Raw genomic sequence first — 15,931 nt, forward strand, 5'->3', positions numbered from 1 at the left:
CAATGGTTGTGGTGTGAGCTACTCATGTACACATGTGTAGTATATAATGATAGTTCGGAATATAATGTATTTCAGTAGAAGACCGAGAAGGAAAGAACGGGAACGGAGAGCAATTGGTATGAAAATGCAGGAACAATGAAATTTAAGACGATGGACTGATATTTGCAAAAGAAACAGTCAATGGATTGATATTTTGCAAATTAAGTATTTACTGTATGGTTCTCGGATTTTACTGAGATATTCTACAATTTCGTGTCGAAATACATTCGGTTGTCCCCATTCGTGTTCTCGTTCACTATAAAGCTACGCGTAAAAGTTCTGGAATATTCTTCCAAAATATGATTGGATGGAATATCTTCGGCTCTTTCTGAACTTCTTAGAGCTTCCTCAACTTCACCCATGAATCGTCCTCACACAATTTAAAACACAACAGTAATTTACATCTACGGGATTAAATAAAGAACTTTCATGGCTTTCAGTGAATATACTAAAAAAAACTTTCAATCATCTAGAATACCGTGTACCATTATTTGTAACCTTTTTCAGTCTGTTCTTATGTGACTATCACTAATTACCATTGACTAGCATCCATCTCTTCCTTGTTTTTCTTTTCAAATTAATCCCGATGTAAGTAGTGTACAAATAACTTACGTAAGAAACAAACAACCGATTATTCTTATTCTGCTAATCTTACTGTTATAGTGGTCACAGATTCATTCAATTGTTGTCAATAAATGCTAAGGTCTAATGAGTAAAGATAACTGTATCTTATTTTGTCTAATTCAATTTTTCGTCAGATGAAGTAAAGACAAATAAAGTGAAAATCAGCGCTTAAAAATGAAATCCTTAGTCAAAATTAAAGTCATATGTGCAGAAAAATGCTTGATATGACACAGATATTGAAAATAGAAAAAGAAATGCGCTACAAATCCATGAACACCTATCATATCTATAATCTTAATTTGGTGTATGCAAATGACTCAAATCTGTTTATCGGACGAACTTGTCGTATAAGATCTAAATATTTTACATATACGTATATTGTAATGTGTGCTACTGATATCAACAGATATGAGTAGTATGTACCATCAATCGAATATGAAATATCTGAAGTCGAAAGGTTAAGAAGATTGAAGAAAAGTGAACAAGAACAAAGAATAATTGCTGTGGAAACGAAAGAACAATGGAGTCTGAGACGATTGACTGACATTTTGTAAATAAATTATTTACTGTATAGTTCTCAGATTTTACTGATAAATTCTGTAATTTTGTGTTGAAATACATTCGATTGTCCTCACTTGTGTTCTTGTTCCTTACATTAACAATCATGTATTATATTTTAAAGTTTTTTTGCACAGATCAAATACCCAGTACATCTCGAGATGTAATGTCTGGTTATTAGATTATGTTTTTTTGACACTGAATAATATCAATTTCATTATGTCATAGGGATTAAACTTGGTTAGAACTCGGTTCAAGTTTTCAACACCAACTACTTAAAAATGGATGCACTTTAAATTTCTGTCATTATTTGTATTTGCTGATAAGTAAATGTAACTTCTGTGTTGGTACCATAATTCTGTACACGTATATGGTTCATTATTCTATACTAATAAAATGAATGTTCAATTGAATTCATAAACAATATTTAATAAATTCTTAATTTAAGAGGTTCACTTACTGGTTCACCAAAGTTTCCAATTGATCCGCGATCTCCTTTGTCTCCTTTAAAACCCTGTTAAAAGTAATAATTTATGATACAGAATTTATATGTTCAGGAAACATAGTCACGTTTTAAACAAAAAACTTTTAATTATTTAAACTTACAACTGGGCCTTGAGGACCTTGTGGTCCAATTTGTGCATGTATATCCAGTGTACAAGGATAACCATCACTGCCACGTGGACCACGTTGACCTTTATCACCCTTTTGACCTTCGATGGTAATAGGTGCTGCTGGACGACCTTTTATACCAGGAGAACCACGTGCCCCTTTAAATCCCTATACAGAATAAGAAATTGTAAAAGTATTTTGACGGTTACTTATAAAATGAGAATTGGGAAAACAAGTTATAATCTATTGTAATTTAATGTACAGCTTTAGACAATTACTAAAACTAGTCTAAAGTTTCATAATCACTGTCAGTCACCATAAATGCACAATGTCAATATGATAATTAATATGCTGTTTTAACCTTTGATCATGAATATAAATTGGATGGTCAAGGAATATCAATGAATTATTAAGTCAAATAACTCAGTTACACAATTAGTTACGTTTTAGTTTGAATAACTGATTTTAGTTAGTCGAATGATGTTGGTCTGTGTTATGGCTGAATGGAACTAGGTTTTGGATTATTATTAAGTGTAATTTTGTTATGTAATTACTGAGTAACTAGATTGCAAGGTGTGTATATCGTTTATCACAAGCTATCTATTGACACATTAACTAAGGTTATACGGTTTATTGTTCCTACACTCTTCCTTATCCACAATCACTTTTTAGCTTTTTCATGTATTGTTGCTATTTATCATTTTATGGTGTGATGTGGTCTCATATGTCTGCATATAAACCACGACTGTTTGGAATGTAAATATGGTGGAAGTTGGTTGCTGACTTTTGAACCCGAAAGCAGAACGTAGGGAGAAACATGCGAACAATGAACTAGTAAGAACTTGGTTGCTGACTCGAGGTTAATGGTGTTGGTTGGGGGCGTAATTGACTGATTCCGAGGATTCTCAAGACATAAGAGGGGATTTTTTGTACTGTATGAAATTTACCGCGATTACCAACTATTCCATATATTAAAAATGCTCAGCACAAAGCCATATTCAGAACAGTTTTTACGATCATTTTCTTTGTAACAGTTTTAGTTTCCCTCGTACATCTGTACTTTCTATTGTGAGGACGATCCACTGGTGAACTCGAGGAAGCTGTAAGAAGCTCAGACAGAGTCGAAGATATTTCGTCCAATCATCTTTTAGAAGAATATTCTAGCTTCCCGATTGGGCAATGCTAATAACTCCCTGTGTGCGGATTGAATAGCTATAGTGATGATTTAGTTTTTACTAAAAATTATAAATATCTGACAGTTTTGTACTATAATTTGACACTGTCTGGAATAACATCCCTTTCACTAATCTCCTGTCTTCTCATTGTGACTTGGAAGGGTTCTAGAGTTCACGTGCTCAAGTTATACGTGTCATATCAGAATATAAGTCCTAGATATAACACCTATCATATATATATTCATCTTAAAATACCATATAGTCTTACTATCCTTAATTCATTAGTATCTCACATTATCCATTAAGTAGTCACCAAATTCATTTGTTATATTGACATTTGATTACCTATAATCAAATCATAATTTCATGTAAAGTGACTTTTGTCTCCTAACTGAAATAATAATGACACCATAATCTCTTACTGCTTACTTTTATATTCGACTATTATTGGTACATCCTGCAGAAAACATTTACAAATTACACAAAGAAATATGAAAAACTAAATACTTACTTTTAAACCCGTTAAGCCACGATTGCCTGCATCACCCATTGGACCAGGTTGACCAGGAAAACCCTAAATACCGTGAAAAAAAAATAAAATAATGCCAGTAAACTGGGATATAGTTGATAATCAATTCACAAAACTACACTTTTACACAACAAAATTCAATCATTGTCTATCTAATAGAATTGATTCCATAAAAGTACCCTCCACTTGAGATAACCAATTGGATATTTAATAATAATGTGATAATAATAATAATACTGTATGTTTAGGTAGAATGTTCAATAAAAATCAATATTATTATGATCTATTACTGATTACAAAATAGTAATGATTACCGAGATCTTTTAAACTACAGTATTATAGTGACCAATTACAATGTAACAGTCTCATGTAAATCATAACCATTCCTATTAATTACTGTAACATCTAAAATATGATATGAACTGTAATGTTAGTCTTTTAATTTTCTTTGAATGAATACAATAAAAGCTGTTTTTACAACGTCACATCATCATCATCATCATCATCATCATCATCATCATCATCATCATCATCATCATCATCATCATCATCATCATCATCATCATCATCATCATCATCATCATCATCATCATCATCATCATCATCATCATCATCATCATCATCATCATCATCATCATCATCATCATCATCATCATCATCATCATCATCATCATCATCATCATCATCATCATCATCATCATCATCATCATCATCATCATCATCATCATCATCATCATCATCATCATCATCATCATCATCATCATCATCATCATCATCATCATCATCATCATCATCATCATCATCATCATCATCATCATCATCATCATCATCATCATCATCATCATCATCATCATCATCATCATCATCATCATCATCATCATCATCATCATCATCATCATCATCATCATCATCATCATCATCATCATCATCATCATCATCATCATCATCATCATCATCATCATCATCATCATCATCATCATCATCATCATCATCATCATCATCATCATCATCATCATCATCATCATCATCATCATCATCATCATCATCATCATCATCATCATCATCATCATCATCATCATCATCATCATCATCATCATCATCATCATCATCATCATCATCATCATCATCATCATCATCATCATCATCATCATCATCATCATCATCATCGCCTCTTCTTCCTCTTTGTGTAATTCAAATTGTTGTTATGTATAATTTATCTTGTTTGTCCAAACTCATTAGATTCAATTTTTCATTGGGATTATGTTTCATTATTATTATTATTATACACTTTAATCAGAATGCAAAAATTATGACATTCTTACCAGTGATAAGTTGTCTGTATACAACAAGTTTTTATTAATTATTGGTAATATAACATGCCCTGGTACGGCCGAGGGTGAGGAGAGTCAGCTCTCTCTCTTTCTCCAAATGCTCTCACATGGCCGTGCGTATACAACCACTGACAGGAAAGTTCTACTCACTGCTTTCTCGTGGCATTACTGTTGTTTATGAATTTGAGAGGAAGAAAAGCGAATGTCCAGTGATTTAGCCGGGTTGGTGGAAATGGAGGATCCATCTAGAGGAGTTAGGAAACCCTCATTCCAAATCACTGATGCACATGGGCTCCAAAATCCTAGAGGAATAAATGGCGTGTGAACCTACTGTTGGTGACCGGCTACCGTGGGACTGCATCTCCTGAAGTTGCTCCACCGCCCTGTGAATCAAACCTTTAGGTCAAAGGCTCTAGGTGTGGCTCCCTAAGAAGTGCATGGTTTGTATATGATTCTAATGATAAATTAAAAAAGAAATTGCAAACATAACTTGTATAGCACTAATTTTAATCCAAACATAAAGTGTGATTGTGGAGAAACTTACATATTCTCCAATCGGACCAATATCTCCACGTGGCCCCTAGTTTAAAGAAAAAAGAACCCGCCAATATTATTATTATGATTATCATAAATTAACTGTTTAAATTTATTAACTGAGAGTTCACGTTACTGATTGATATAAATTGAAGAATCATTTGAATTAATGGAAGGATTGGATTTGACTCAATATGATCTGAAGCTATTTTTACATAAAGAGACCTTTAAAGATTCTATGTTTAACAAATGGGTGACATTATGGGTTCATTTAGTTGATGAGTTCCAATGTTGGAAGTAAACATTATGTAACAATATCTTATTTTCAACAGTTCTCTCTACCTAAATATTACTTCAAGATCAGTTATGTTTTAAACTTGATAAATTTTACAGTCCCACAATAGAATGAAACGGCCATCTAATGCTTCCAGGTTTTTCATGGTAGTCTAGCTTCAGTTGGTTCATGATCTCAACTATTGAAATTACTATAATATCCACAAAAAACCTCCTTCTGAAATTTTAGATATTCAAAACCATTTCTGTGATTAAGTAAAATGAAAAAAAACTATAACCTGAATTAAAAAGCTTAGAACTTAGTATACGGTATGAGCTAAGAAACATGATATAAGCTTCATTAATCAGATTATTTGAAGTTTATCACAGAAGTATAAGCCGTCATATTGCTTTTAAAAAAAAACTGGATGAGCACTGTTGACGAGTCCCGCAGTAGGACGAAACAACCGTCCAGTGCTTTTAGGTTTTCCATGGTGGTCTAGCTTTAATTGACTCATAATCTCAACTATTAAAATTAATAACCATTTTCACAATTTACATTACGGACTTATTTTAGTTGAATAATCATTGAAAACCAGAGTATTGAAGAAGAGTTTTATCTTAATATGAAACTTCTCATCAGTTCATAGTCACTACTCAAATGAGAAGCCTAATTACTTTTTACATCCTTATTAATGATAGTTTCTTCTATAATTAGAAGTTGACACCTGATTCCTACCATAGTTTATTCCTTTATACCTTTTAAATGAGCTACAATAATATACATATCTATTATGAGGACACTGTACTTAAACATTTGTAGAATAATGAGCGCTTTGAATACCATCATATACGTTAATGTCAATTACCTAGTTGTCAGAATTAAATGACCATCTAGTACTTATGTGAACAACTACTTTAAAGATATTTTTCTAACAAACTAACATTACAAAAGGGGACAATTTATAAGAAAGTTGTTTCGTCTTTAAATTGAATTCTTCAGAACTATAAATCTATAAAACTCACAAAAATGAAACAATGATTCTATAATCTCAGTAAATTCCTCATGATAAAAACTAATATTGTGATGTATGCTACTGATGTCGATAGATATAAGTAGTATGTATCATCAAAGGTAAAATGTCTGGCTACAGTAGGTTAAGAAGATCAAAGAAACGAGAACGAGAACAAATAATGATTGATGTAGAAATGAAAGAACAATGAATTCTGAGACGTTTGATTGACATTTACTGTATGGTTCTCAGATCTTACTAAGACGTTCTGTAATTTCGTGTTTAAATGCATCCAATTGTCCTTTTTTAGGTTCTCGATCTACACAATATAACTGATTATATCTTAAAAATATATATCAAATAAAATGTAACATTACTGGAATATGTTATAATTGAAAAGAGAGAAAAAAATGTATTTATTCTTACCGGGAATCCAATCGTGCCTCTTTCAGCCCAACCTGGTGTTCCCTTAGTGCCTTTATTACCAGGAAATCCAGGCAAACCTTTTACTCCAGGTCTTCCAGAATCGCCAGGCATTCCATTCTCTCCCTATTGGAATTAAACATACAAGACTAAATGCATCATGAAAATAAATACTGGTATAATTTAATTAAAGTAATATTATGGAGTAGGATAGAATTAATCTATTTCATTTTAATGGAATATCATTAGAATCACAATGAAATCTATTAAATTGAATAGTCATTTTCATTATATAGAATAATAGACATTTGTAACTAAAACAAACAAAGAATCTATCAGTGTATAACAAAATAACCTAAATAAACTTATAAAAGTATGGGATCATGGATGCGCACTGCTGAGGAGTCCTACAATAGGACGAAACAGCCATTAAGTGCTTCCAGGTTTTCCATGGTGGTCTAGCTTCAATTAACTCATGATCTCAACTGTTAAAATAATGTAAAAAAATGTTTAATGATAACGATTTAAGTAAGACACATGATTTGATTTTACAAGCATAGAGTTTATGTTTATAAAAAGAACTAAAATGATTCATTTAACGCTGCTTTTTTGTTCTCAACATGTGAATAGTTATTCACAAAGTGTTTTTTGTTCTTATTTGACAAAAACTACAATCAGTATAGGGTTATAGAGATTGTTGAGTTTTAATTGGAATCATGAACCGATCAATATTAGTCCACCATTGAAAACCTTGACGTACTGCTGAGGAAATCCATACTAAGACAAAACGGCCGTCCAGCGCTTTCAGGTTTTCAATGATGGTCTAACATTGATCGATTCATGATTTCAACCAAAACTCAACAATCTCTACAACCCTATATTGATCGTAGTATTGGAATCCAGGATACGCAGTTCTAAACATCAATGGAAGGATCCAAACAACCAAATACAAATAAATTAAATGCATAAATAGTCATGACAAGTTCATGCCATTTCTTGTCATAAAGTTCAAAATCTATGATTCGTGAGTGATCAAGTAAAATCTCACTAGTAAATCAATAGTACCCCCCATGAAATTGAATTAAATATTATCACCAACAAAATTAATTGTCCTCGGTCAGATTAATCGAAATTTCTACTTTAATCAGTGAATAATTTCAACATCTTTCTTACTGTTGTTCCCATTACATGTCGTTACCTCATGAATTCATCAATCTACAAATGTCAGTTATCTTGAGAATACTACCGAACAATAGTTAAACATTTAGTTTGAAATTCTTGCCGGACATTCAAATAAATGTGAATAAATGCCTCACTATTATTTTTAAAACTATTTCCACTTTAATTCATTTTTGTATTGGCTGCTTAAATCTTCCCATTGATGTTTAGGACTGCAACGGATCAGTCTCTGATTGGTATATATGCATCCTGTACAGATTACCTCGGTATTACCTTCAGTCACATGCATTATTATGACTAGTAGTGAAACTTCTATATTCATTTTAACCTACTGTAAGTAGCATAAGCAAATATGAATAGTGGTTAGCAGTGGAATCCAGGACTCGCGTTTCTTTCTATTTGGGACTCGTCAGCTGGATGTACCTGCATCTCAGAGTTGATATTCACTCTGGGACTCTAACCCAGTGCCGTTAACTTCAAACGCGTTGTCCACTTAGCTTACTTACTTACTTACTTACTTACGCCTGTTACTCCTCGTGAAGGAGCATAGGCCGCTCACCAACATTCTCCATCCAACCCTGTCCTGGGCAATCCTTTCTAGCTCCATCCAGTTGTAATTCATCCTTTTCATATCTGCTTCTATTATCCGACGCAATGTGTTTTTTGGCCTTCCTCTTTTTCGCTTCCCTTCAGAATTCCAAGTTAGGGCTTGCTTCGTGATGCAGTTTGACGATTTGCGTAATGTATGTCCTATCCATTTCCATCGTCTTTTTCTAATTTCTTCTTCAGCTGGAAGTTGGTTTGTTCTCTCCCACAGAATTGTGTTGCTGATGGTATCCGGCCAATGGATGTTGAGTATCTTGCGAAGACAGCTATTTATAAATACTTGTACTTTCTTGATTGTGGTTGTTGTAGTTCTCCAAGTTTCAGCTCCATACAGTAGAACTGCCTTGACGTTCGTATTGAAGATTCTCACTTTGATATTGGTTGAAAGTTGTTTTGAGTTCCATATGTTCTTCAATTGTAGGAATGCGACCCTTGCTTTGCCGATCCTCGCCTTTACGTCTGCATCGGATCCTCCTTGTTCATCGATGATGCTTCCCAGGTATGTGAAGGACTCTACATCTTCCAGAGTTTCGCCATCAAGTGTGATTGGATTGCTGTTTTCCGCTTTGAATTTGAGGACCTTGGTTTTCCCTTTGTGTATGCTGAGGCCTACTGATGCAGAGACTGCTGCTACACTGGCTGTCTTCATCTGCATCTGTTCGTGTGTACGTGATAGGAGGGCTAGGTCATCTGCGAAGTCCAAATCGTCTAATTGATTCTGAGCTGTCCATTGTATTCCGTGTTTTCCTTCAGATGTTGAGGTCTTCATAATCCAGTCGACCACCAGAAGAAAGAGGAAGGGGGAGAGTAAACAGCCTTGTCTGACTCCGGTCCTTACTTGGAATGCATCTGTCAGCTGTCCTCCATGCACTACTTTGCACTGTAGTCCGTCGTATGAGTTCCGGATAATATTGACAATCTTCTCAGGAACTCCGTAGTGTCGAAGAAGTTTCCATAACATCCTCCTATCTACACTGTCAAATGCCTTTTCATAATCAATGAAGTTGATGTATAGTGATGAGTTCCACTCAACTGATTGTTCGACGATGATCCGTAGTGTTGCAATTTGGTCTGTGCACGATCGATCCTTACGGAATCCAGCTTGTTGATCTCGAAGTTGGGCGTCTACTGCATCCTTCATCCGGTTCAGCAACAATCTGTTGAAGACTTTGCCTGGTATTGACAGTAGTGTTATGCCTCTGTAGTTTTCACATTTGCTCAGGTCTCCTTTCTTTGGAATCTTGACGAGGTGTCCTTCTTTCCAGTCCATCGGCACTTGTTCCTCCTCCCAAATCTTTTTGAATAGAAGATAAAGCATGCTTGTGGTTGTTTCGATGTTTGACTTCAGTGCTTCAGCTGGTATGTTGTCGGGTCCCGCTGCTTTCCCGTTCTTGATTTGTCTGATGGCCATTCTAATTTCTTCCGTAGTTGGTGGATTGACATCTATAGGAAGATCTATGTGTGCGCTGCTTCGATGTCCGGCGGATTCATTGGAGCCGGCCTATTCAGGAGTTCCTCGAAGTATTCTACTCATCTGTTACGCTGTTGTTGAATTTCGGTGATTGGCTTGCCTTCTTTGTCTTTGACCGGCCTCTCTGGTTTACTGTATTTCCCTGATAGTTTCTTCGTTGTATCGTAAAGCTGTTTCATATTTCCTTCTCTAGCAGCTTTTTCTGCCGTCGTTGCTAGTTCTTCCACGTATTTCTTCTTGTCGGCTCTAATGCTCCTCTTCACTTGTTTGTTTGCTTCTATGTATTCAGCTTGTGCTTGGACTTTCTCTGCTCGTGTTCGGCTGTTGTTTATTGCTGCCTTCTTGTTCTTCCTTTCTTTGATCTTGTCCAGTGTTTCTGTAGAGATCCATTCCTTATGATGGTATTTCTTTAGACCGAGAACCTCTTGACACGTTGAAGTTAATGCTTCCTTGATGCCTTTCCAGTTGTCCTCCATAGTAGTTTCTTCTTCTTTCAGTAGATCTCGTAAGGCTTGAAACCTGTTGTTGAGAGCTATCTTGAATTCATTGAGTTTGTCAGTATCTCGAAGGAAGGCTGTATTGAACCTTTGTAGTGCTGTTTGTCCAGTTGTCCAGTTCTTTTTTAGCTTCAATTTTAAATTGGCTACAACTAGGTGGTGATCTGAAGCTAAGTCAGCACCTCTCCTGGTCCTCACATCTTCCATTGTCCTTCGGAATTTTTTGTTGATGCAAATATGATCGATTTGGTTCTCTGTAGTGTGGTCCGGTGAGATCCATGTAGCCTTGTGTATACGTTTGTGTGGAAATATTGTGCCTCCTATGACTAATTTGTTGAATGCACACAAACTTGCAAATCTTTCTCCATTTTCGTTTCTTTCTCCCAGTCCATGTCGTCCCATAATATCTCCATATCCAGTGTTGTCTATTCCGACTTTGGCATTTAGATCTCCCATCAGAATAGTTAGGTCCTTTCTTGGGCATTTCTCTATCACTGACTGCAGCCGCTCGTAGAATTGATCTTTAATGTCGTCGTTGCTATCATTGGTGGGTGCATAACATTGGATAATATTCATTAAGATCCCCTCCTTCTTTGTTTTGAATGATGCTTTGATGATTCTGGATCCGTGAGATTCCCATCCTACAAGTGCATTTCGTGCTACTTTGGACAGCATTAGAGCGACTCCCTGAGTGTGTGGAGCATTGTCCTCCTCGTGACCGGAGTATAGCAGCATCTCTCCCGTAGCTAGCCTTTTCTGTCCAGCTTGGGTCCAGTGGGTTTCGCTGATTCCCAGTAATGCTAAGTTGTATCTCCTCATTTCAGTTGCTATTTGACTGGTCTTCCCGGTTTCCCACATTGTTCGAACGTTCCATGTACCTATAAAAATTTTTGCTCTGGTTGTTAGAAGGGGCATCGGCCTCGTGGCTTCTGAAATAACTCGGCTTTCACCATGAAGCGTCATAATCCTTCTAAATGAAGACCTTCTAACTTTCAGGGCAGAGTTAAAATGGTTTGAATTATTTTTCCTGGTAAGCGTTTTTTTAGCGAGTTAGTTTTCTACGGGATGGGGACGCTAACCCCATGCCCAACCCTCCTCCTTTACCCGGGCTTGGGACCGGCGACAACCCTATAAGAGCTACAGGCGGAGTTGTCCACTTAGCTACTGAGTCATAATGGCCACTTGTTTATGTAATGGGGTGAAGTTTAAATTCATTTGGTATTGTTTGCTTGAATCTTCCAATTGATGTTTGAAACTGCAATTGATCGCTCTTTTTTTCTATTATCCTTTTACTACTGTAAGTAGTATGTTTCAATAAACAAAAGTAATCGACTTTAGTGAAGATTAAAGTTCATTTATCGAAAGTTTAAAATACTTTCCCTTAATGTTGAGGTAATTTAACTTCTTATCAAACCCAGTTAATCAGATCAATATTAGTTGAATGTATTTCTGTAAGAACCTCTTGTTTATTGACCATAATATTCTGTTGATTTATATTGTCTAAGGAAATATTTTCATAGAATTCATACTACATTATTATAAGTTTGACGATGTAACATGAAAACCCATAGAGTTCTTTCATGGTCACAGGGTCTTTATATTTCTTCAGTATACTTGTTATTATAGTTTAAACACTATAAAATGTGTCGAAGAGGTCTCTTCTTATGCATCTATTATCATGATGTATATATATAAATGGATCATTTCTCTAAGGAAATATGAACAATGAATCAAAATGATAATGTAATATAAAAATGGATTCAAACGTTACGCCACCAAATTTACCTTAGTAGAACGTTAGATCGATCTACAAGAACTTTCGTCCAAATTTGACTGATGTTTCACAATATTTGGATGTAAAGTTGATGTAAGACATTACGGAGGAAGGGTGTATTTGTAAAAACTCAGCGAATGAACTTGAAGTTAAGCGAAATTTTGATGTTTGATTATATTTCCTTGATAAAGCCTAGACAAGATTGCTAGGTGCAACGTTGGATTTAATTCAGATTCATTCCATGAGATTTTACAAATAGATTCTTCCTCATTAGATTGATCTGTTCGAAAGCTGTATCGAAGGCAATGAATATCTTAAAGAGTTCACATTAAATTTAAATGCAGTTTTCGATACAAACATACATTAGTAAGAGAATTACTGTAAATGAAATAAACCCTAAAGTAGTTTTGCATACTAAAATTACACAAATGTAACTTCATCTCAAATGGATTAAATCTAAGGACTTTCAAGTCTCGTGATGTGAAAAATACCGTTAGACTACTAATTCAAATTCTAACTTTAGTCAGTTTCTACTTTTCTGATTTTTGCCTGACTATAAATATTCGGTTTATTTTGAATTTCAATGGTTAAGATTATGAGTTAGTTGCAGCTAGACCACCATAGAAGACCTGGAAGCACTGGATGGCTGTTTCGTCCTATCGTGAGACTCCTCAGCAGTCCTAATGAGAAGTAGTGACAAGTAGTTTAATCAGCAAACTAGAAAACAGTTCCAAATTATCACATAGCTATTTGCTGAAAAATTATAATGACTGTGTATCATAGGTTTTCCAAGGTGGTCTAGCTTCAATTGACTCATGATTTCGACTATCATAGAAATGTTAAGAAACGGCAAAAAATTTATCAAGATCATAATTATCATAACAAACTGTAGCGAATCAGAAAACTCGTGGATGAGTTGAAGTTAGACATGAACACCGTCGGATGTCAGCTCAGTGGTCTAAAGGTTAAGGTTAGAATCTCGCTAGGCGGAATCGTGGATACGTATTGCTGAGGAGTCTCATACTAAGACAAAACGGCCGTCTAACGCTTTCAGGTTTTCCATAGTGGTCTAACTTCAATTGACTCATGAATTCAACTATTAAAGAAAATTAATCTATGAAAAAGCAACAAACAGATATAAAATTAATTAAAAAAGACATTTGTTTAGTTACTATGTTGTAAGGAATCTCTTACCGGGTCACCATAACAACCAGGATCACCTTTGTCTCCTTTGGTCCCCATGAAACCAGGATAACCCTATATTGAGTGCATTTCAAAAGTAACAGTACACATCAATAACAAATATATAATGTTTAGTATTTTGTTATGACACAAGTTAATTAATAATGATAAAATATATAGAAAGCGAAACTGTTTATTGGCTTCTAGGAGTCTGATTTACAAGCTCTACATTTAGACGTGTTTTCCAATGATCTGAAATTATAGAATAATCTATTGATGAAGTGATTACAATTCTATTGACACCCAAAGCATTTCATTTTCACAATCGAAGATTGAAGTAATCGGAAGAATAGTTACAAGATTTAAGCTTCCAAACATGAATTTTAGAGCTTCTTTCCATAATGATATCTATCTAAAAGATAATATTTCAGATTCTACAAGTCAACTATCTGCAAATTTACTTCATTCTGTTTAAAACCTTTATAAAGTTTGTTGCAGTGTATCAAATATCTGTCAGTTGATTTGATTACTCAACCTATAAAGAAGGTTATTTAGGGAAACTGAACGTTGTATATTGTATATGTGGTGTGCGTTACTTATATCCACATAAGTAGTATATAACGATGGTCAGACAGGGAATGTATTTCACTAGAATGAACGGGAACGGCATGGAACGTGATTGGTATGAAAATGCATGAACAATGAAATCTGAGACAATAGACTGATATTTAGTGAGATATTCTGTAATTTCGTGTCACATATATTCTATTGTCCCTACTCGTGTTATTGTTCACTACATATAAACTGGTCAATATTATTAAACAAGACTAGTCCACTTGTTCAGTTATTAATTATACTCACTTTTGATTGCTGTTAGAAACACTGATAATCCAGTTCGATAGGTGAGATGTAATAAATTGAAGTTAAAACTTGGTGATGATTAACTTTCGGCAAGGTCTTTTCAGTTTAATTAATTGACGGTTACCTAAAAGTTACTGTTTCAGTTGTCGTTACAATCATCATAATTGAATGCGATCATAAACGAATGACGAATTTTTTAAAATTCCATTTGATTGACAACCTCTTAAAGCTAATATTATACATTTCTTATGTAATGATGTCATTTATCTCTTGCTTGTGAACAAGTTAACTCCGCCTGGAGACCCTTTTAGACTACTGCCGGTCCTAATCCCGGATAAAGGAGGAGGGTGGGGCATAGGGTTAGTGACCCCATTCTGTAGAAAACTAACTCGCTAATAAAACGCTAACCAGAGAAAATAATTCAAACCATTTAAACTCTGTCCTGGGAGTTAGAAGATCTTCATTTAGAAGAGTTATAACGCCTTATGGTGAAAGCCAAATTCCTTCGGAAATCATGAAACTGATAACCCTTCTGACAACCAGAGTAATCATTAATTTACGTACATAGAATGCTCTTACAATGTGGGAAACCGGGAAAGTCATCTAGATTGCTTCAGGAATGAAAAGATACAACCTGGAGGTGCTTGGAATCAATGTGAACAAGTTAACAAATCCCATTTGGAAATAAGCTTTAAAAAATGTGTATGAAGTATATATATAATGAATACTTACATCAAATCCATGCTGACCAGGATATCCAGGAGGTCCTTGTGTACCCTACACAATATAATATAAAAAACAACAACAATACAAACAGTTCTGTTATGTTATAATGGAAGAGAATGAGTAATAAAAATGTACCGTTTTGTAAACAATAGGAAATCTGATCAATTTACAAATAAACCTTCTATTCATTGTCCCCTAATTCAGTTACTAATAGCATCAATAACCTTTAATAAAATCTAATAAATATGTTATTTGTTTGTACAATATAATGTACAAACTATTTCGTTATCCTGAAAAAAAGAAACAATAAATTTCAATAACTAAGAAAAATATTACTTATTTAATAAATCTTAAATGACATTTCATTAACTTATAGTGTGTGCTACTGATGTCAACAGATATATAAGTAGTATATATCATCAACCAAAAGTGGAATGTATGGTGGTAGAAGATTGAGAAGATTGAAGAGAAGAGAATGAGAACAAAGAGAATGATTGGTATGGAAATGAAGGAACAATAAAGTC

At 34.5% G+C, this 15,931-nt stretch overlaps 1 protein-coding gene across 1 annotated transcript in view; it reads right to left on the reverse strand.

Annotated features, from left to right (window-relative positions):
* Nucleotides 1-15,931, reverse strand: part of COL4A1_1 (collagen, type IV, alpha) — a 74,668-nt gene that overhangs the window by 32,319 nt on the left and 26,418 nt on the right. The window contains exons 5-11 of the mRNA XM_051208504.1: nucleotides 15,414-15,458; nucleotides 13,833-13,895; nucleotides 7,115-7,237; nucleotides 5,413-5,448; nucleotides 3,520-3,582; nucleotides 1,828-2,001; nucleotides 1,682-1,735 (exon numbers count right to left, since the gene is read on the reverse strand). Coding sequence (XP_051073065.1) covers nucleotides 1,682-1,735; nucleotides 1,828-2,001; nucleotides 3,520-3,582; nucleotides 5,413-5,448; nucleotides 7,115-7,237; nucleotides 13,833-13,895; nucleotides 15,414-15,458 — 558 coding nt within the window. The remainder of the gene's footprint in view (nucleotides 1-1,681; nucleotides 1,736-1,827; nucleotides 2,002-3,519; nucleotides 3,583-5,412; nucleotides 5,449-7,114; nucleotides 7,238-13,832; nucleotides 13,896-15,413; nucleotides 15,459-15,931) is intronic.

Source organism: Schistosoma haematobium, chromosome 1, assembly GCF_000699445.3.
Source record: "Schistosoma haematobium chromosome 1, whole genome shotgun sequence".
In the NCBI taxonomy this organism is placed as follows: Eukaryota; Metazoa; Platyhelminthes; class Trematoda; order Strigeidida; family Schistosomatidae; genus Schistosoma; species Schistosoma haematobium.